The sequence below is a fragment of the Haliotis asinina genome, chromosome 6 (assembly GCF_037392515.1).
Source record: "Haliotis asinina isolate JCU_RB_2024 chromosome 6, JCU_Hal_asi_v2, whole genome shotgun sequence".
In the NCBI taxonomy this organism is placed as follows: domain Eukaryota; kingdom Metazoa; phylum Mollusca; class Gastropoda; order Lepetellida; family Haliotidae; genus Haliotis; species Haliotis asinina.
Genome location: NC_090285.1, coordinates 29,924,127 through 29,947,122, shown reverse-complemented (window position 1 = coordinate 29,947,122; position 22,996 = coordinate 29,924,127). Strand labels below are relative to the sequence as shown.

Sequence of the window (22,996 nt, the reverse complement as noted above, 5' to 3'; positions counted from 1 at the left end):
TTCTTGTTATCCCCCCGGCATGTAGTGTCCGTCCGTCCGTCCGTCCGTAATCCATCAAAAATGAGAGGTGTGTTTCGCTTCCGGAGCAGAACTCAAAAGCCATTCAATATTTTTCTGCAAAACATGGTAGATATATCAATCAGAACCTAAAGTGGTGCCTTTTGCTATGTACAGGTTTTTGTGATTTATTATTTTCTCGGTTTCCATGGAAGCGTTTCGGACCTAGTCTCAAAATGGAGGGATGGACTTCGTTTCTGGAGCAGAACTCAAAAACCATTCAATATTTTTCTACAAAACTTGGTAGATATATCAGTCAGAACCTATAGTGGTGCCTTTTGCAGATCTTTCAACAGATCTTGGCAGATATATGAGACAGATCTTGAAATTGTGCATTTCCTGATTACAGATATATGGCATTTATAATTTTCATGAAGTCCATGGAAACAATTCAAACTTAGTCTGAAAAGACAATGAGTAACTCTGAGATTATTTGTCCTTTCAAACATGTGGGGGTCGGGGGATATGTCATCTTCTGATGACTCTTGTTACTGATGTCACTGAAGGCAGCGGATATTATCAGTCACACTGTATGCGACATCATTTTCTCCAAAAAGAAGTAATATCACACGATTAGGTGTGTCTATAATTCTCTTTTTATCCCCCAGCATGTAATGCGGGGGGGGGGACATAGTCAACGCCCATGTCCGTCCATAATCATTTTGTTTCCAGAGCATAACTCTGAAACCGTTCAATATTTTTAGACCAAACTTGATAGATATAAGAATCTCAGCCTATAGTTGTACCTTTTGCTATTTACTGAGTTTTGGCATTTTTATTTTTTTTGTTTTTCCATGGAACATTTTGGTCTTAGTCTAATGGTGGGGTGGACTTTGTTTCCAGAGCAGGACACAAAGCCCGTTCCATATTTTTCTGCAAAACTTGGTAGATATATCAATCAGAACCTGAAGTGATGCCTTTGTGATATATTATTTTCTTGGTTTCCATGGAAACGTTTCAGACCTAGTCTGAAAAGTGAGAGGTGTGTTTCGTTTCCGGAGCAGAACTCAAAAACCGTTCTATATTATGCTGCAAAACTTGGTAGATATATCAATCTGAACCTGAAGTGGTGTCTTTTGGTATTTACAGGCTTTATTTATGATTTATTATTTTCTCAGTTTCCATGGAAATGTTTCGGACTTTGTCTCAAAATGGAGCAAAACTTGGTACATAAGTGTGGCAGACTCAAAAGTGGTGCCTCTTGCTATATACAGGTTTTTGTGATTGACTCTTTTCTTGATTTTCTTGGAAACGTTTCGGACATAGTCTCAAAAGTGAGAGGTGTGTTTCGTTTCCAGAGCAGAACTCAAAAACCGTGCAATATTTTTCTGCAAAACTTGTAACATACATCAGTCAGAACCTAAAGTGGTACCTTTTGGTACTTACAGTTTTTTTTTTATATATTATTTTCTCGGTTTCCATAGAAATGATTCAGACTTTGTCTCAAAAGTGAGAGGTGTGTTTCATTTCCGGAGCACATCTAGAAAAGTTACTAATATCTGTCAGCAGCACTTGGTAGATATATGTGGCAGACCCCAACGTGGTGCCTTTTGCTATTTACAGATTTTTGTGATTTCTAATTTTCTGGAAATGGTTCAGACTTTATCTCAAAAGGGATGGATTGGCTTCGTTTCCAGAGCACAACTCGAAAACCATTTCATACCTTTCAACAGATCTTGGCAGTTGTATGAGACAGATCTTGAAGTGGTGCTTTTTGCTGTTTACAGATATATGGCATTTATATTTTTCATGACTTCCATGGAAATGATTCAAACCTAATCTAAGAAAACATGAAGTAACTGTTAGATGATTTGTCCTTTGAAATGTGTAGGGGCAGTGGGGATATGTCATCTTCTGATTACTCTTGTTCAGGTAGCTGGAAGCATTGGATATGTTTCTTCTCAAAATGGAATCATTATTCATTTTCAGTTGGTACGGGGACAGTTTGATCCTGCAAGCAGGGTACTTGAAGTTATCATTTATGCCAAGGAAACTGTCCTGATGAAACCACAGTTTCCCAGTGAAAACATTCGCCCAAATAACATTACCAGAGCAACAACAGTACTTATGGAGCACTTCTATGGGTTCAAGCCTGATTTCAGTGAGTACAGCATGAAAGAGCCTAATGAGAACACACTAACAGTTAAAGCATCTTTCTCTTTTAGAGTTATCATTGCTGAATTAGGAGAAAAAACCTACATGTACTTATTTTTAAGGTTTTGAGGTTTTACCTGTTGATCATACCTTCTTATCATGACATTGAAACTGTTTTATTCAAAATAACTATGTTAAACCTGTTTTAAGATAAAAAAAATTATTGCCATCCATGTCTGCCACCAATATTAGTCACAGCACTTGCACATAATCTAAACAGCTTATGAAACAAGAAGAAGTCACTCGCTGTTGTATAAAACATGCACAGTCTGCCACAATTCTGAAAGATCATAGTGTTGAATGCAGTGAAATCAGAAAACTGACGGGTCACGAAAGCAGAGAATCCCTTGTGTCATCCAATGATTTAATAGATCTATTGACAATCAAATTGTACCAGGAGGCTTATTCCCAGTAAATGTACATGATATTCAGTTATTGTTCAAATACATTGTAAACTGGGGTTGTCATCTGGTTTATCTATGCTTGTCTGAACCATGGAGACAGTCAACAATAACACTGGCAGCCACTGACACTTCGTTTCCAGACCACAACTTGAAGACATCTAAATATCGTTCAGCAAAAATTTTGAGATATGTGAGGGAGACCTTAAAGCAGTGCCTTTTTCTATTTGCAGATTTTTGTCCTTTTTTTTCTTGGTTTTCATGGAAACGATTCGGACTCAAAAGGGAAGGATGAGCTTCGTTTCCAGAGCACAAGTCAAAAACTTCTTAATAATATCTTTCAGCAAAGCAACTCGAAAACCATTTGATATCTTTCAACAGGTTTAGCAGATATATGAGACAAATCTTGAAGTGGTGCCTTTTGCTGTATATTTTTCATGATTGCCATGGAAATTATTGAACTTAGTCTGAAAAAACATGAGGTAATTGTCAGATGATTTGTCAGATGATGTGAGGGCTGGGGGGATATGTCATCTTCTGATGGCTCTTGTTCTACAACTGTTTACTCCAGCAATAGGAGATGGCATGCTAGTCTCATTTCCAAGATATGACCTCTCATGTTCATTTGTGAAAGTCATTGGTGAATCAAACACAGTGCAGGTTTGAAACAGATTGCCATAAAACAAAACATGTATCATTGGATTCAGTATTAATGGTTATTTGTCAGTGTCTTTTCCACCCTATTTTTTCACCTACACTATGAAAATTTAGTCATGAACATTAGTAATAATTGTTTTATTTTAGTGTACCTTTGTGCCTTTGTGTGTATATTTGTTTCAAGATGACACAGTTGATGTAACAAGATGATGTAACAGCACCTGACAACATATGTCATATCGGGGATTTCACTTTCTTAGTAAAGTACAAATTCTAGTCCTGTTTGGGTCGAGTCCCATCCGGGATTCGAACCTGCACCCTCAGAGTCAGGCACCTAATTGCCAGCACACAAAGTCAGCCGCCTAGCTGGTGGAAGTCGCAGTAGCTGAGCGGGCTAGGTGTCTGACTTTGTGTGCTGGCAAATAGGTGCCTGACTCTGAGGGTGCACCGTGGAAGTTGCAGTGGCTGAGCGGGCTAGGCGGCTGACTTTTGAGCACTTCCTAAATGGCATCGTGTAGTCATAGCACCTGACAAGCTGGGGTCATCTCACCAGGCTGTGTTGAGTTGCACCTGATTGTATGCTGGCACTGTTCCACAAGCTGTTTGTCACCCCTTGGTGTGAGGCATGAAAATATCACAATATTACATGATTGTTTCTGAAATTGATAAAAAAAACCCTGTAAAACATCCTGTTGAGCACAGAAGTTTCAGGATGATGTGTCTTATCTATGTTTTGAGCACTTATCTCAATTTAGTGTTAAATTATCATTTGTTGTTTTCATTTGAGTGAGTGAGGGAGTTTACTATTACACCGCTTTCAACTATATTCCACCTATATGGTGGGGGTCTGTATATAATTGAGTCTGGACCTGACAGTCCTGTGATCAATAGCATGACCATCGATCCAGGCAATTGGGAACCAATGATGTGTCAAACAACTCAGCAAGTCTGACCATCTGATCCTGTTAGTTGCCTCTTACAACAAGCATAGTCACCTTTTGTGGCAAGCATGGGCTGCTTAAAGGGGCACTGATGCGGAGTGAATAATGTTTCTCACCAACCGTCTGAAAACCAAGCAGCATATTGGTCAGCACCCGCTCCCTCGAACGTGACGGACACGGGGACTGGGCTCCTATCCACATTAGCAGAATTTCTTCACCCTGAAAAGTGAGGAGGCCGGATACCCATCACATGCCGTTATTATAAAATATCGATGACATTCTTTGTCTGATTGTAATAAAATATCCCAGCAGTGTAGTTTTTTTTTTCTGATGCCTGGATGGTATAGTGACTGATCCAATTTGATCATATTTCTGTGTCTTTTACGTTAATATTTAATCATGTCATTTAAAAATATGATGTCTGTATACATGTAGCAAGCCATTTGTTTCATATAAGTGTGAAAGATTGCAAAGCTTTATATTTAGATAGTTTTGAAGGTTGGTCCAGCTGTCATAGCAAACATCACATGTAAATTTTTGTAGCTACGACACTGGTTTATTATCCATCATAATAAAAACACACAGTTAATTTGTCTGAATTGGAAAACTAATAACAACGACTTTGCCATTGGTAGAGAAATCTGAAAATTTTCTTACATAAAAAAACTTATTATATCCATTTACCCAAGTACACAGCAAATGCCTATATGTATTTCTTATGTAACAACGAAGTTCTGTTGGTATCCTCAAAACAGTTTCTGCCCATAAGTGTTTTCAGACTCCATACAACACAGAGATTACACCTTCCTTGCTGTAACTCACATTTGATGGTATAAACCTACATGTGTTATTTGTCATCATTTACTTGATGGTCAGTTAATGAATTTATAACGGGTATAATTAATGGTAATACCACTAAAATTACTTGATAAAGATTCCCATTTGGCATTTCTCCTGTCTGAGGCAAATACTCAACATTATAAATTAAGGTCTGTAATTGCAAATGTATTGCATGTTATGTAATATGTGCATGTGAGTGATGCTAGAGGGTTTATCAGCTGAGTTACAAAAACAAACATCGACTAAAGGATTTAAGGATTGACTGTGTAATTCTTTCGTTGCATTTAGGTATGAAACTAAAAACCAATGAGCAAACTGTATGAATCCGCGTTTTAGATTCATTGGGAAATGAAATCAAAAGAAATGTTCCCAGTTAACCAATCACATTGCCAGAATTTTAATGAAAACAATAAAAATTCAATTATTAACCGATAACACACTTATTGATTAATTACATCCACAGTGGATTTGTCAAAAAGGCAGTGCTTATGAGTGTAAAGTTACTAATCTATACTGACTACACCCTGTCATAAAGTACGAGTGTAAAAACATCCTCCCTACAAAGAATTAACCACCGCTGCCTTGACTGATTGTTGCTCATTATTGGCTAACTAATGCCGGATATCATACAGTTAGTTGGTAGGTGTGGTGTCATGGATGACCAGTGAGATTATGTATACACCAGTGTGAAAAGTTCTCAAATGATGTGTCACTTTTTCGCATATAAGACTTTTGAAAGGGATCAGACATAGAGCAGGATTATTTACCAGCTGCAGATGAATGGAATCTTGCTCTTTTATGTGGATATTGATGGACACATTCCTGAACGAGGTAACAGTCTAATATTGTTGCTATAACTTTCGTCTGTCTTAAATTTAATATTTGCAGTTTGTTATAATTCATTTCTTGTAGCATTCAGCAGAATCTGTATTGCAGAAAACATGGACTAGGTCTTGCATAAGGTGTGTGTGAAATATGATTCACGTTGGCAATCTATACAATGTTTAGATATTAAAATTATGTTAGAAATGCACTATAAGTATAAGCAGACCATGTGGTTTTTTTTTGTTAATTTCCAAATGCATACAAATATGACTAGGAACTAATTAGGTTTATAAGACAAAATATAAAGACGTACACTGACTTTGTTATTTTTCAGTCCTAACATTCTTTTTTATACCACTGGCAGATGAGTAAACTTCAAGGTGTTCCACTTGTTTTCATAATAACAAAGTAAAATGATTTCATCTTTGTCGGTCATTCTACGCATAAACTATCAATTGTGCATATGGGTGGCGCAGCAGAGATCACGAACCTGGCTAAGCCACGAATTCTGGGATATCATCGGGGACTCTCTGGAGAAAAACAACAACTAAAGAAACAACCAATCCACGGAATTGCTCTGCATCAGTGCCCCTTTAAGATCTGTTCTACTCCGGGCTTTCACTTGTCTGTTTTTACTTGATCCCAAACAGACTGTAGCGAAGAACTTGGACTGGAAGTACACAGTGGTATACTGAGAGTTTAAGCATTGATACCAAGTTTCTGGCCTCAATTGAACCCTTCACCCGAGCACACATCACTACTGCCAGTTCCTGGAGAGCCTGGTAGCCTCCTGAAGCATGCCTCTTGCTCTCTTGTTGGTCATGTCTAGTCATTCTCTTTCTTGTCACACTAGGGTGCTGATGTGCTGTAAATTATGGCAAATAAACTGACTTAAATAATGTTTGTTGTCATAGGGAAAGAAGATTCAACATAAGAAAGAAAGTATGTGGATTGCAAGAAGACTTTCGACATTGTGTATCTATATGTAACCTGCATAGACTGCATTTGTCTTTTGCATTTGAAGAATAGAAGAGGAAGATTAGTTGCTGCCTATAAGTTAGACAGCGACAATATTTGCTAACTATACAGAAGAACTAGGGTCAACATCAGCTAAGAACACAGACTGAAGAAAGAAAGAATTTGAGACAACTATTTCCGGGGTCCCTTGATCTTGCTGACCAGAACTCCAGACACAAGTTAGAAGAATTTGGCCTTTGTCGTAAGAGGCGATTAACAGGATCGGGTGGTCAGACTAGCTGACTTGGTTGACAGATGTCATTGGTTACCCATTGCGCAGATCGATGCTCATGTTATTGATCACTGGATTGTCTGGTCCAGACTCGATTATTTACAGACCGTCGCCATATAGCTGGAATATTGCTAAGTGCGACGTAAAACTAAACTCACTCACTCACTCCCTCTTCAGCAAAGAAAACCTAGGGGTCAGTGAAGAAGACACGTAGAATGACTGCAGATGTCAGATCAAACAACCTCAAGATATGCTATCAAATTATTATTGCGTGAGAATTTGGATGCATCGTGTGGATTACTGAATCCTCTGAACTGGTACGAAGTGGCAAATCCTCATTCTTTGTTAGTACAAGATGCAGCTGAATTCGGCATGAATTCCCCATGAATTCGGCGAGGCAGCTCTCGGATGGACCATCACTGACACAGTGGAAAATGCACCCACAATTCTTCAAGACAATCTGCCTTTCGATTACCAACCCACATGTAACTCTATTTGTGATCAGGTTCAACCACTTAGCCAGATTCTTGTCACCAGTTTCAAAACCTTGAGTCTGGGTCCAAGAAGATATGTTGGTCCATCATCATTCAGATCACCTACACTGGTCTCCACAGATGCTCCATCTTTGTGTATGGCGCATCTGCAGAAATGTTTGATTGCCAAAGCATATTGTAGAAGAGGGGCACCTTCAGCCCATCAAACCTCTACAGAGTCTCTGTATGACAAGTGGAAGAAGAGTACTGGAGATTGAAGGCCAAACGATCTACCCTTTCCGCCTATTTAGCACCCATGATTGCTGTTTATGCTATGTCAGCTGGCAGGAACATTTCCTCAGGGCCTGAAATCCAGTCTCATATGGGTTATCAGAGCAAACAAAGTTACGACCATGGACGGGTGATCTCTCCAACATCTTTTGACACCTTGTCTTCAGCAACTTCAAACTTCTAGAAGAGAAGAACATTTAAGACCTTCTTCTTCTTTCTTCTGTTGCACAAATGGTTGGAACTCCACTTTCTGAATATCAGCTGAGTATGTTTCGAGATTTTTGCAGGTTGCACAGGCTCTTGTCATATTCCACTCTCAACAGTCTTATCTACAAACGTCTCCCACACCACATGGCCTACTGGATGTGATCTATCATCCTGCAAGCCTACATTTTTGCTGGTTTTCCCCCTCTAGCTGTGTAGGAGCCTCATGAGACTTGGGCTTTAGCATTGACAATGGCTCTTCAAGCAACTGCTCAATGACAGCTGTTATGGCGGAATGTTTATGGAGGGAGACGGTCTTTGTCTCCAACTACTTGCACAGCCTCTCTCATTCCCAATTGTGCAGATCGATGCTCATGCTGTTGATCACTGGATGGTTTTGTCCAGACTTGATTATTTACAGACAGTCCCCAAATAACTGGAATATTGCTGAGTGCAGTGTAATACTTAACTCACTCACTCCCTCAAATGACAATGATAGATGAATAAATAAACTAAAAATTGGGATAAGTGCTCAAAACATAGATAAGACACATCATCCTGAAACCTGGACAGGATCTTAAATCTGACAGTTTTTTTTATCAATGTCAGAAACCATCATGTAATATAGTGCTATTTTCATACATCACACCAAAGGGTGACATACGGCCTGTGGAACAGTGCCAACACACATTCAGGTGCAACTCAGCACAGCCAGGTGAGTTGACCCGAGCTTGTCAAGTGCTGTGTCCATTAGCAACAGATTAGATAGGATAAGTATTATACATATATAGTTTAGAGTTAAAAGTTGCGTTGACGTATTGTTACATGAACTAAAGAATGAGAGGCTCCAGGTTTTGTACCTTTGAACATGTTTTGTTATCATTTAACATCAGTTACCATCCCCTTCTTTCATTTATCCACTGATTTTTTACATCTTTTTTCCTTCTCTTCAGACTTTGATGGCTTGTCAAAAACAGAAAAACATGACTTTGACAAGTTATTTGATGGAGTGAAGATGTGCCACACTGAACGGATGAAATTTCCAGGTGTGGATGTGCAGCACCCATGCCTGAAGCCAGTCTTGAGACAATATCAGAGACAGGCAGTCATTTGGATGCTGAGTCAGGAGGGGTACCAAGACGGTACAAAACACCCACCTGCACATACAGGTTAGATAACTCTTGGATATGATACAAGCCAGTTATAAAATCAAACTTGTTTTGAAACAAGTACATGTAAATAATGGTCGTTTGACACTTCTTGACAGAACATGATAATACATGTTTCAGAGAGCATGCTAATATGTGCCACAGTGAAATTGCTGCTCATATTTTGTATTCATTTGATCTATATTCTCATGTTTTAGGACCTGCTCTACATTTTCTGTATGCTGAGGTTACAATGAAGGACGGGAAAGTTTTGTATTACAACAAACACAATGGAGTGTAAGTAAGATTTAGCTGTTGGTGAGAAAAGCATCCTCTTGGGTGTGATAGTTTAGTAAATCATTTCTCTTTACAGAAAAAATGCTAAAATACAGTATTCATGGAAATGATTGAGAAAGTTGTTTCGACAAATATCTAATAAATGTTTATAAACAATGGAAGATTGCCCTGCAATACATGACTGAACTTGACTAGGTACACTACCAGTGAAGGAAGTTGTGTGACAGCCTATCTCAATCTTCAACCACGTCTTCCTTCATATCCTCAATATTTCTAAGTCCCTGTTGGTTTATTGTTCTTCATTCGTCCCCACAATTCTCAGAAGGGTTAAGATCTGGGTTGTACTGGGCCAGTCTAAAACTTCAGCATTTGTGTCTGACAACCTCTGTTTAGTGTAGCCCACAGTGTGTTCGGGGTCGATATCGTGCTGAAAATCCAATTATCTTCATACAATGTTGGGATTGTTGGAATGAGGTGACCATTTTGAAAGATGAAAGTATATCATTTCTTAGTCAAATTTGGAGTGAAAATACACACTCCATGTGATCTCCCCAAATGTGAAATTTTGGGCTATGTTTTTGTAATTGCATGGGGATGTCCAGTAATGACACACAGGTCAGGCTTGAGTTTCAAGGATGTATTTGTGGACTCAAAGTCAAAATAACTGCTCCCTAACATATACATAACAATAAATACATACATATACACACATGCATAAGTAGAGGTACATCAAAATCGCAATCCATATTTATATTCATATATATTCACACATTTAATCAAACAGATGATGTAGTATAAAATGTTGTACTAATACATTTATCAATTAGCCTCGCGTAATCAGTATTCGCGCACCTAACACATTTAGGCACGGTATGCGGAATTTACAAGGCACATGAAAATCAACAATTATACAAGCCTTCATTAATATAAAATGTTCATAAAAACATACATTTCAGCATTTGACACATTGTTATCGTAGCGGGACGATGCAGTCATCCACATGACAGTATCAAAGTCAGTTGTGCGCAATGACATCAGTATTGGTGATAGCTAATTTAATCTGAACAAACAGTATGTTGGATAGTTTACGCCAAAAACTGATACCAGTGTAGTATTGAAGTTCATGTCTCTTTTCATGCTTATAAGAAGGAAATGTTCAGAATTTGTCCACTTTTGTCTCTTTTCATCAAAAAGACGCATTTTAACAAGTAAAAGTTCCAGTAATCTTGAATGAAGGTTTAAATTGGAAATTTTAACTATAAATTGTACATTTATATACTTATCCTATCTCACGTTTTGCATCTCTCTTCCTCTCTTCAACCCAGCGTGGAAATGTGCTGTCAGCTAAGTTGAATCAAATCTTCTTGGCCTCTGACTGCGAGACCTCTGCCTCTGCAATAGACGCCTGTCAATCATCCTGCACACGCAGCTAATCACTTGACGTCCTCTACTTCTCATTCTCTTTCTTGTCACACTAAGGTGTGGATGCATGTTGTCTCTGTCAAGTAGAGGACGTCACCAGACAATCCAGTGATCGATCTGCACAAATGGGAACCGATGACATGTGTCAACCAAGTGAGCGAGCCTGACCACCCGATCCTGTTAGTCGCCTCTTACGACAAGCATAGTCACCTTCTATGGCAAGCATGGGTTGCTGAAGGCCTTTTCTACTCTGAGACCTTCATGGGTCGCAGATGAGGAAGACAGCATAGACATCAAACCATCTAATCCCGAACATGCTGTATTGGGGAGAGATCCAGTGAATTCGCATCCAAGGCAGTAAGTCAGTGTTGTGGTGTTGCAAGAAATCCATAGCAACCCTTGCTGTATGAGGGTGGGCTTTGTCCAGTTGGAATGTTAACCCAGGGCCATGACATTGCAGAAAAGGAATTGCCACAGGTCGAAGAATCTGATCCCTGTAGCCCACACCAGTTAAGTTGCCCTTAACAATCACCAAAGGAGTTCTTTGGCATGCTCTTATTCCACCCCACATCATCACAGAACCACTACTAAAGCGATTCCTGTCCAGGAACGTTCTCCCACGTGTCTATAGGCAAGTTGATGTCTGTCACTATGGGAAATCTGGATTCATCTGTAAAAGCAACATTTTTCCACCAAATGTGCATGTGTGAATACGATTTTGGCACGACATTTGGCACAGTTGATGTTATATTAGGATAGGTTGTATGGTGGGACGTGGTTGAACTGTGTTGGGGTGAAAATGGCGTACTGGGATGGTTTAGGCAGTCATCACTGCAGTCTGAAACCTGTGGCGAAGATGGGTCACCCTTATCCATCTGTCCCCTCACATGGATGTTCAGAATGTGGCTGATCGATGATGTCATTTGTGTTCTGGTAGCATCTCACCAGTTTTGGTGACAATCTCCGACAGTTTTTCCAACCTCGCTCTTCAACTCCAACTCCTTAGACGATCCATTGCCTGCTCGAGTGGTTGTTTTATCAGCTTAGCCTCATTCCTGGCTATCATCCGTGGTTGCTCAGTCACATCCATCGCATGTGCAGTCTGTCATCGAGATGTATACATTAGAGATGAGTGTGGCGCTTTCTGCTTCTGCAGTTGACTCCAGTGCAGCGCTTCAGTCTAGGGTGGGGACTGACTTGAGAACGCAGCTTTCTCATCATGCTTCGCACATGTTGAGTCAGGCACCTGTTTCCAGTTTCACCCCTACACATGATGTTTGAGTGCCGTTTGCTCTTGCACTATGTCTACAGCAAGAGTGCCAATTACACGAAGTGGGACGCTTTCATCTGGTGTGCCACTTTCTACCGGTGTGTGGCTCCCTTCCTTTCAGCCAGTACGTCTCTTACGCCTAGTGTGGCACTTTTGTTTTGAGCGCCAGTTACTTGCAGTGCCATGCTTTCACTTCACAAGTTAACGCCTAGATCCTTGCACACTGTTTCCATGTTTTCTTATGGGCTACCCGGTGCGATGTTTCCTCCTCCAGCCGTCGACATTAGATCAACGCATACACTTTTTACTGATGCTGGGCTTACAGTGTATCATGATAGGGTTGGCGGAGTACACTTTCACAGTTATGACAGTGCAACATTTCATCCTACTCTGGATGTTTATGTGCCGTCCTCTGTGACTGTTCCCTACTTGTCATCGGATCCTGGGATTCCAGTAGCTTCCTTTGTGACACTTCCTGCTTCTCATGTTTAGGTTTCTGGGGTATCTGCTTCACCTTTGATGAGCTCTACTGTTGCTTCTTGCCAGTTTGGTACCTCTATGGTGACCTATTTTACCAGTCTCCTGGAATCCTGCGTCTGAGGCTTCATTTTCTCATACTCTGAATTTTGATGCATCCTCTTCAGGCCTATGTCAGCCTACCTCAGCTTCTTCCTTGGTTCCTGCATCCGCTCCGGCTCACCACTTTGACAGTACACATCATCAGGCTACTCCATCTCCTTATTCAGACGGAACAGTGGCCTTTAGTATCGATCGCCGACAGTCTTCAACATCCTTGAAGTACCTCGTCTGCTGATTTACTCTCAAGCCTTGATGCGATCGGGAGACTTTGCATCCATTGCCTTCCCTCCATGGCCTTGCATTATTCAGCTGGCATCATCTTTGATGCAACAACCTCTGGAAGATCAAAGATGGATTCACGGCTGCATGCTTTAGTTTGGCTTCAGCCCATATACATTGCTTCTCAGTGCTGATTGTCTCCTCTCCAGTAGATGATGACATTGCTTAGTTGGGCTCCAAACAATGGGCGTATTCACCATTTTTAGTCGAAGACCACTAGTTTTACTTTTGGATGGCACTATCAGGAAGGTAATGGCCCCACTCAACATGATCTTGACAGCATCCGAAGCAGTTGCTATGGCAGTCACTCATGCATCCTTACATCAGCAGGCCTATATTCGAATGATGGTGGTTTTGATTCAAGAACAATTTCAATCCATCCTCAATCAGCTGGCTCACTTCTACTCTTATATGACAGCTATGTGCCATAGAGGTCCTCTTCATTTATCCTCCTGGGAGGATGGATACTGCACTGACTTGTTTATTCAATGGAGAGATTCGGGATGTGCCTGATCTTCAGGTGTCGGTGGAGTTGTTAAAGTGCTTAAGTATCAACGCATGCATGTCGAGGATTCCATGGGGCAGCAACAAACAGCGAGATATGTACTGACTAATCCAGATTTGAGGTCCAATACGGTGCTCTTTTCATGGTCAAGGGAACAGCAGTCGTTCCGGATGACAGCGTTGGTCATTCACTGCTTCAAAATCAGCCTCTGATCAGTCTGTGTCTCAGAGGCCCTTCAAACAGTGACTCCAGGTTCTTCCAGCCTCAGTTGTGCCCATCCAGCTTTCTCCTGGAGCCTGAAGACTTGGGACTTATGCTTCAAACATCTTAGAAGACTCTAGCCCCTCAGGGTTCCGACTTCCGATTGTTGGCAGTTGTCTTACATTCTCTCTTGATCGTATCCCACACAGCAGATGGCTGTTCTGTGATCCATGATAGACATGTTGCTTCAGAAATTGGCAATTGAATCTCTAGCGAATTGGGCTTCTATTCTCCGATATGTCTGGTCCCAAAGAAAGACTTGGACAAGCTGAGACTTATCTTCAACATGAAGGTTTTCAACAAGCTGTTTCTTCCATCACCTCCACCATTTCCGCATGGTTTCTGTGGCCTTCCTCAAAATGATTATCAAGCTGGGAGATTACATGATCAGTCTCGATCTGCAAGATACATATTTACACATTCTGATTTTTCTGTCGCATCACGAGTTCCATCAGTTTGTCTTCGAGGGTACCCAATATCAGTTCTTTGGCCCCATGGCAGTTTACAGGTGTCATGAAGTTGATTGTCAGCTCTCTACATTACAAGGGGATTGTATTTGAAGCATACATTGACAATTGCATCCATGCCCAGACTGATTGTGCGATCCTCCTTCGTCACATGGACTTCATGATGCAGTTACTACACCAGCTTGCCTGGCTTGTCCAATGTCTCATTCCACTTGCACTATCCAGCCCAGATTGCTTTGTCAGTGGCAGGAGCTCTTGGGTCATCTAACGTCTGAGCAAGTTCTGATGCTTTGGGGTCAGCTTCAGCTTCGGCCATTACAACTGTTCCTAGCTCTTGACATCAGAGTGGGTGACCTGGTAGCGTTGATCTCCTTTCCCTTGGAGCTGATTGTGGCCAGATGTGTTGAACGTTTGCAGAGGCATTTGTTTAGAGCCATTTACCCTGTCTCACCACGTGTATGTGGACACGTCCCTTCAAGTTCCAGTGTCAGGCTGTGGTCTCATGGAGATCACGCTTGTCACATCAACATTCTAGAGCTCAGAGTGGTAATTCTGAAATGAAGCCATTCTCCCACAGTGGCTTCACCCCAGATCGTAGCGGAATACCTGCAGCATCTGATAAACTTCAGGACGCTTAAAGGGTCTACTTTGTTGACCTATTTGGCTGCTCTCAATACTGTTATTGCGGTGGCTACAGGTGTGAAGATCTCCACAGTTCTGACCTACAGTCTCTCCTGAGATCCTATAAGCTCGATGATTACTCCCGTAATCGGCTTGGGATCTTTCCGTCATTCTTGCTCACTTGACGTCAACTGATTATGGACTGTTGGAAGATAAAGACTTCGAGCATATCACCTTTAAAACCTTTTTGCCTCTTGCCTTGGCCACTGCAGCTCGTATTTCTGAGTTGCATGCTTTGGACATCTCTCGGGTTCATTTTGAAAGGTCCACTCATGTGAAAGTCTTTCTAAGCTTGAGATGGGATTTCCTTGCCAAGAACCAGTTGCCAGGTCAGCCGGATCATGTTTACGATTCCACCGCTGTCTAAAGTTGTGGGCCCAGATGACATTGAAGATTTATCCCTTGTGCCCAGTTTGGACCCTATGGATTTATCTAGCTGCCTCTCAGCACCGCCAAAGGCAATGCAAGACACTCTTCAATCCATTGTCCACAACCTCCGCTGTAGAAGTGTCTCGTACAACACTAGCATTCTGGATGAGGTCATCCTGTGAGTTTACCAGTTTGCGAACCTCCCTCCACCGCTGATGGCATGACCTCATGAGACACGAGTGCTTGCCTACAGTATGGTGCTTCACAGGAACTGTTCCATGAACCAAATGCCTCCAGAGCATTATGGAGGGATGTTTTGGGAGGTCGGATACGGTGTTCGCATCTCCTTACCTTCGGGACCTCTCTGTAACAGATGTGCAAGGCCTTCATCAGTTCGGCCCTTTGGTCCTGGCACAGCAGTTGTCATCAACCCACATTTGCAGATGAAGCAATCCTCCTTCTTGTAGGCCTCCTTTGTACATTGATGTTGTCCATATCTTAGTACTTTTTTCACATCGGCTAGATTGTTCTCACCTAGGGAACAAGGGCATGTTTACACTGTCATACTGGAGGTGTGACAGACTGTGAGACCAGCCTTGTGTTACATGCAGAGACGATTGCCATACCACTCATCAGTGAAGTGTTGATTTCTGATTACCTATATGTAAGTGTTCTGCTCCTTAGCTGTTTCTCACCTGTGGTAAGTTAGGGAGATTGATACTGAACATTAAAATAGTTAATAGTGCTATTCCCTCTTTCGCTGCTTTCCACCAGGTCTTTTTTGGGTAGTTTCGAAGCAGGGACTGTCTGGATCACTTCTGTCACCTGACAAAATTGTGGGGTGGCCGGGTTTATTTGCCAAACTACGTCCTTTTGCTTGGCTGAAAACCACATTAACTCTGGAGCGCCCACTCCCTCGAGTTTTGCGCCATGTAAGCCAACGGGTTATCTGAAGCAATCTGAGTAACCATACCAAGAGTTGATGCTTCTCCTTCCCTCCTTGTGTCACACATACTCTTGTTGGCAGAGTTGTCGGGTAATCTGTGGCCATAATGCCCACTATGGGATATTGCATTATGTGAGATAGGATAAGTTTAAAAATTTGGAAATTTTAACCATAAATTGTATATTTCTATACTTATCCTGTCTCATGTGATGGATGCCCACCCACCTTGCCCCACATCACAGATTACGGAAGGCTCCAAAACAAGAATGACAGAAACAGGTCGTCAAATGAGTTTAATGAAGATTAACAGATGTTGATGTTGGGGTAGGGGCAGAAGTTTGGTGTTTTGATTCAACTTAGATTAAAACATGTTCCACACATGGTCGAAAAAAAGGATGAGAGCTGCATAACGTGAGATAGGATATGTATATACATGAGCACTGATTAAGCACCACACATTTTCATGCTATAAAATTGTGTTTAACACAACACACTGGTCATTCATGATATGGAAACCAAACAAATGGTTATAATTTCGTTAACTGAACCATCTAAAGTGTCAATCCATCAACTACCAACACTGATGCTACTTCCGGCTGTAACTTATTGACGGTCATGTGGGGGCACTAAAAACGTTGTCAATAATCATGTCCAAAACTGTGGTCACACATGTCTGTGGTCCAACATACACAAAGTTCTCAAAAAACGTTCGTTGTTTGATCCTAAGCCAACAGTAATGGTGACATCACTATTTGGTGTATCCTCCCCTCGCACGGATAACTGCTGCAACCCTCCTCCTCATGCTGGAAATCAAATGCTGAATGCACATCATTGGAATCCTCTGCCATTCCTCATGAAGAGCCTAGGCTAATTCCTGTAGATTATGATCAGGTGGATCCCTTACTTGAACTTGATGCCCCAGATGGTCCCATAAATGCTCAGTTGGGTTGAGATCAGGGCTTTTCGCAGGCCAAGGCAATCTGTCAAATGCATTGTTCTGCAAGTATGTGATAACAGCTCTGGAATGATGGGGCCTAGCATTATCGTCCATAAATACTGGCCGACTGGCGAGGGGGTGCTTATCAAAATGCGAGACAACAGTAGCTTCCAGTACTTCCTGTTGGTATCTCTGACCATTGAGTGTCCCTTGAATGGTGATAAGATTCAGCTTACAGTCATCACCGCCAAAGGGTTCAGCTGCATGGATCATCCGCTGTTGATAAGCCTCATTACTCGCCAACGGCCATCAGTAACATGAAGAAGAAAAGGTCTTTCATTGGACCAGTGGATCCTGCGCCATGTCCTCAGATTTTGGTTTTGTGAAAACAAAATAGAATATAATGAAAACGAGCCCTGAAACTTTCTTCATTTGCAGTGTCAAGCTGTGGAAATCTAGACTGCCCATATTTTCTAGACTTGCAAGGACTTACTTCCTGTATATAACATTAAAGCAGAATTAAATATCATACTGCTGCTCATTTTCGCCTGGGGCCCTATTTTCACTCATTCGTTTTGATACCTGAAATCTATGAAAATTTATGATGTAATGTCACCTGTATCTTGTTTACAAACAAGCATCATACTGCTACCACTCACGCAACAAAATGCTGAGGATCAATCTATAAAAGCTGAGTTATCGAAACAATTTTTGAAATATATGATTTTTTAACAGAGATCACTAAGACATAAACTGTTGCGGTATAAACTATGTATTAAGACAGTCATAGACATGTAAAATTTCCAAGTGATAGTTTGTCTGCCACCTCAATTCAAGCTTATTAATTTCACTTCATGATGGGATATTCCCCCGCAGGATGTATCGCGAACCAACGAGATGAGCGAAATTAGGTGATGTCACTCCAAAGTATCATGGCGGCTGTGAGTTCTGTGAAATGAACGCAACTGACATTTGTTTCATTTTCCAACACATTAATTAATGATAAGGAATTCAAGGTAACAAATATATCACATTACCTAGTAGGTATGATCATACGCTTACTCTGTTATTTGTCTATATTTTACAAGCACTTGTTTCTTATCTGGGCAAAACCCTAGGTAACCCTAGGATATATTGTGTCCAAATTTTCACACATTTAAGAAAAGCTCATACAGAGACTTCATCAGAAAAGAAAACATTACATCCCAAAGCAAGCTGAATTTGACGTTCTGGTGATTTCGACAATTGCATCAGGAAAGTATGTGCGTGATCAGAGGGTGCAAACCATTTCATCGTTAGGGCGGATGCCCACTTCCTGTCATGAGACGTTTTATTGACAATTAAAATCCAGAAGTTTAGTTATGTAAAGAGCAAATAAACATCAATATTATTTACCAAAGATCATTAATACCACTTCAGATGCAAAATCAATTGCCTGTTTAACAAAAAATAGAGGGAAATTTGGCAAGATCAGTTGCCTGCTATTGATAGGTTATGTATTTAACAGGAAGAAACATGATCAAAACACCCTCTCGCTCGCTATGTGGGGGTAAAAGTATGGCTCACCATTGAAATGCTATTTCTGTAGGAAACATGATATTTTTGTGTGAAATTAACAGTGCTAAGCCTTTGTAATTCTTGTGTAAGGGTTTCATTACATACATGAGGACTTACTCTATGAATCATCTCATTTCTGATGCTTTCAATGCTTTCATTTACCCCCGACTCACAATCTGATTCATAGTACTGAACTTTTTTGGTTTCTCTGCCCCTGTCTTGTGCCCAGATTTTGAGCATGTCACATTGAAGACCTTTTTCCTTTTAGTCTTGGCTACAGCTGCACGTATTTCTGAGTTACATGCTCTAGATGTCTCTCGGGTACGCTTTGAGAGGTCTCAACATGCTAGAGTGTTCCTTGGTTTGTGGTGGGACTTTCTTGCCAAGAACCAACTGCCAGGATAGCTGGATCGTTCCTTCTGTATTCCTCCACTGTCATCCATACTGGTTCCAGGAGACTCTGATGGTCTATCCTTGTGCCCATTGCTAGAGTGTTCCTTGGTTTGCGGTGGGACTTTCTTGCCAAGAACCAACTGCCAGGACAGCTGGATCGTTCCTTCTGTATTCCTCTGCTGTCATCCATATTGGTTCCAAAAGACACTGAAGATCTATCCTTGTGCCCAGTGCGGGCATTAAGGATCTATTTAGCTGCATCTAAGGACCGGCAGAGGCTGCGTAAGAGACTGTTTATTCCACTTTTGACGACTTCCACTGCAGAAGTGTCTTGCACAACTCTAGCCATTTTGTTGAGGTCCATGATTCTGTGGGCATATAGCTTTGCGAATCTTCCACCATCGTCATCGGCAAGGCCTCATGAGATGAGGGTGCTCGCCTCCACCATGGGGCTCCACAGGTATTGTTCGCTTCAAGCCATAATGGAAGGATGTTCCTGGAAGTCTGATACTGTGTTTGCAGCTCACTTACCTTCGGTATATATCGGTCACGGATGTGGTGGTTCTCCATCAGTTTGTTCCTTTGGTCTTGGCGCAGCAGGTGTCGTCGATCCGTCTACGCAGATGAAGCAATTCCTCGTGTTTAGTTTTGCTATGTACATAACAAAGATGTAGATGTTATCCATATCTTATGTATTTTTTGGTATGGTGCGAGATCATTCTCACCCATTGAACTAGGGCGTATTGCTTTGTCATACTCATGGTTATATAGACTGAACGGCCAGTCTTGTTTGTAGGCAGACGTGATCGACACTCTTTACTTACCTCTACTCTCTGAGGAATTATGTCAGTGAAGCGTTGAATTTCCAATTACCTAATGGTTTTTGAAGCATTCAGCTCCTAGGTCCTTCCTCACCTTTGGTAAGTTGGGGAGATTGGTACTGAACGTTAAACTAGTTGAGCGACCGGGCTACTCCTTCTTTCACAGCCCTCAGGGCGGGTGTCTGTAGTGGGTAGTACCAAAGCAGGGATGTGCCAGATCACTGGGGTCACCTGATAAATCGTGGGGTAGCAAGGCCTACTTGCCAAACTGCGTCCTTTTGCTCTAGCAAAAGTTGCGGCTGAAAACCACATTAATTCAGGAGCGCCCACACCCGAGAGTTTTTGTGCCATGTAAGTCAAGGGGTTTACTGAAGCAACCCATCACAAGTATAGAGTAGCATGTCAGTAGCTGGTGCTTCTCCTGGCCTCCTTGTGGAATGCATCCTCGTGTGTGGAGTGTGTCAGAGGGTAATCTGTGGCCCTCCTGCCAACTGTGGGATAATGCATAACGTGAGATAGGATAAGTTTAAAAATTTGGAAATTTTAACTATAAATTGTATATTTATATACTTAGCCTATCTCACGCGATGGATGCCCACCCAACCTGCCCTACTTCACAGATTATGGGTAGCTCCAAGACGAGAATGACAAGTACAAGTCATCACGTGATCAGTTGAGACAGCTGCACGAACAAGATGACTGACAGGTGTCTATGGTGGGTGCAGAGGCCAGGTGGTCAGATGCCAGGAAGACTTGATTCAACGTAGCTGGTTGAAGTAAGGAAGAGAGATGCATAACGTGAGATAGGATAAATATATAAATAAACAATTTATAGTTCAAATTTCCAATTTTGAGTTATTATTTTGACAGTGGGATTGAATTTTTTGTGAATGTAAGTAAAATTCACAAGTGTTAGAGACAATATTATTGCTTTTCAACATCATCATAAACTATATTGCAAGAAAACTTCTCTTTTTTTCTTTTTCTTTAGATTTTTCTACCAAAAAGGTTGAATTGTCATGTCAACTGTTCTCTAGAAGTCAGGCCTTTTGGTCCTATGTTTGGTATTTAATTTGTATTTGTGTATTACAGTAGGGTTGTCTAAATTTTAGTCCAGTCTTTGTGCTGTTATCCTTGATGCACTATGTTAAGTATTGTTCCATTTACTTTCATGTTTGTTGTGTTATGTCTTATGAGTATGTAGTGAGAATTGCTTATATATTATGATATCAGACAGGGCCAGTTTGTTCTTATTGTAAGAAAAAGGGACATGTGTGAAGTGCATGTTGGAAACTGAAGAACAAATCTCAGTGTGAACAGTTGCCCCATGCCCTTGCCTCAGTGATATCACATCAGGTGAGGGTTGAAGATGTGCAGGTAGACAAGTTCCCTTCTGAAAAGGGTTATTCTCCTTTTATGTCTAAAGGAGTGGTGTCTTTAGTTGGTGATAGGTCAGTCTCAAAACCTGTAGATATCTTGAGAGATACTGGGGCCCTCCAGACTCTTATGTTAGAAGATGATTTACCATTTCCTGAGAATACCTACACGGGAACCAGTGTCCTCATGAGGGAAATTGGCAGTTACGTTAGGGTACCTCGTCATGAAGTCCATTTGAAATCAGATTTGGTGACAGGAACTATTAGGGTTGGAATCATGTCAGCATTGCCAGTACCAGGTGTATCACTTGTCATGGGCAATGATATTTCAGCAGAAAAGGTTGTAGCTGATCCACCTAAGATGAGTGAGACCATGTGAAAAGCAGGAGGAGAGAGAAGAGGTGTATACCCTTCTCATTACTAGGGCTATGACACAGCAGAAAGCAAAGTACCAAGGGAAGACTGACATTCCTAGATCCAAAGAAATTGATTTATCTCAGACTTTCATCAGTCAGCTCGATGAAACTGACTGAGTGACAACTTTCAATCATAGTATGGGGGATGAAATTGATAAAGAGGACTGATTTGTTTCTAACGGGAATAAACCTACTGTTAAGTTCACTTTTTCTGAGGAACCAATTAGTGATGCTACCAGGGAGAAGCTTATTGAAGAACATAAGATGGATCCAGAACTTACTTACTTAGACACAAAGCTGTTTCTGAGAAAGATAGTCATAGGGAGGCAGTGTGTTATTACCTCAAATCAGATGTTTTGATGAGGAATTGGAGACCGCCAGATAGTCCAGCAGATGAGGATTGGAAAATGTTGCACCAGATTGTTATTCCACCAATGTATAGACATGAGATTTTTAGCTTATGGCATGATTACTCTACTGGCAGGGCATTTAGGGGTTAACAAGACCTATCAAAAGATCTCAACACATTTCTATTGGCCAGAAATTCAGAAAGATGTCAAACAACTCTGTAGAACATGCAGACTTCAAACTCTAAAGAATATGCTCAAGGCTTATTGGAGGACAATCAGAAAGACTGGGATGAGGGGATTCCATACGTGTTGTTTGCAGCGAGGGAATCAGTGCAAGAATCACTAGGTTTCAGTCCTTTTGAGTTAGTGTTTGGGCGTCCAGTTTGGGGACCATTAGAGTTCCAGAAGGAGAAGTGGCTAGATGAGGATACAGAAATCAGTCTGCTTGATTACGTTTCAAACTTCAAAGAGTGGTTTACTGAGGCTTGTAGCATAGCTAAACAGAACTTGCAGGGTAGCCAGGAAAGGATGAAAACCTGGTATGATACCAAAGCACAACATAGAGAGTTTGCAGCAGGTGACAAGGTACTCATCCTTCTACCAATACCAGGACATCCGTTCAGTACTAGGTTCTATGGCCCATATCTTGTGCACAAGAAAGTGAGAGACACAGATTATGAAATAGAAACTCCAGATCGGAGGAAGTTTAAGAGAGTTTGTCATATCAATATGATAATACCATACTATGATAGGCACGCTGAAAATGTACCACAGACTGTGGGTGTTAACTCAATAAACACAGTAAAATACTTAACTGAGCATGATACATT

The 22,996-nt window shown here is 41.2% G+C and overlaps 1 protein-coding gene across 1 annotated transcript in view; it reads left to right on the top strand.

Moving 5' to 3' along the window:
• LOC137287583 (E3 ubiquitin-protein ligase SHPRH-like) overlaps positions 1-22,996 on the top strand; it is a 192,413-nt gene that overhangs the window by 38,304 nt on the left and 131,113 nt on the right. The window contains exons 3-5 of the mRNA XM_067819951.1: positions 1,987-2,158; positions 9,046-9,261; positions 9,459-9,537. Coding sequence (XP_067676052.1) covers positions 1,987-2,158; positions 9,046-9,261; positions 9,459-9,537 — 467 coding nt within the window. The remainder of the gene's footprint in view (positions 1-1,986; positions 2,159-9,045; positions 9,262-9,458; positions 9,538-22,996) is intronic.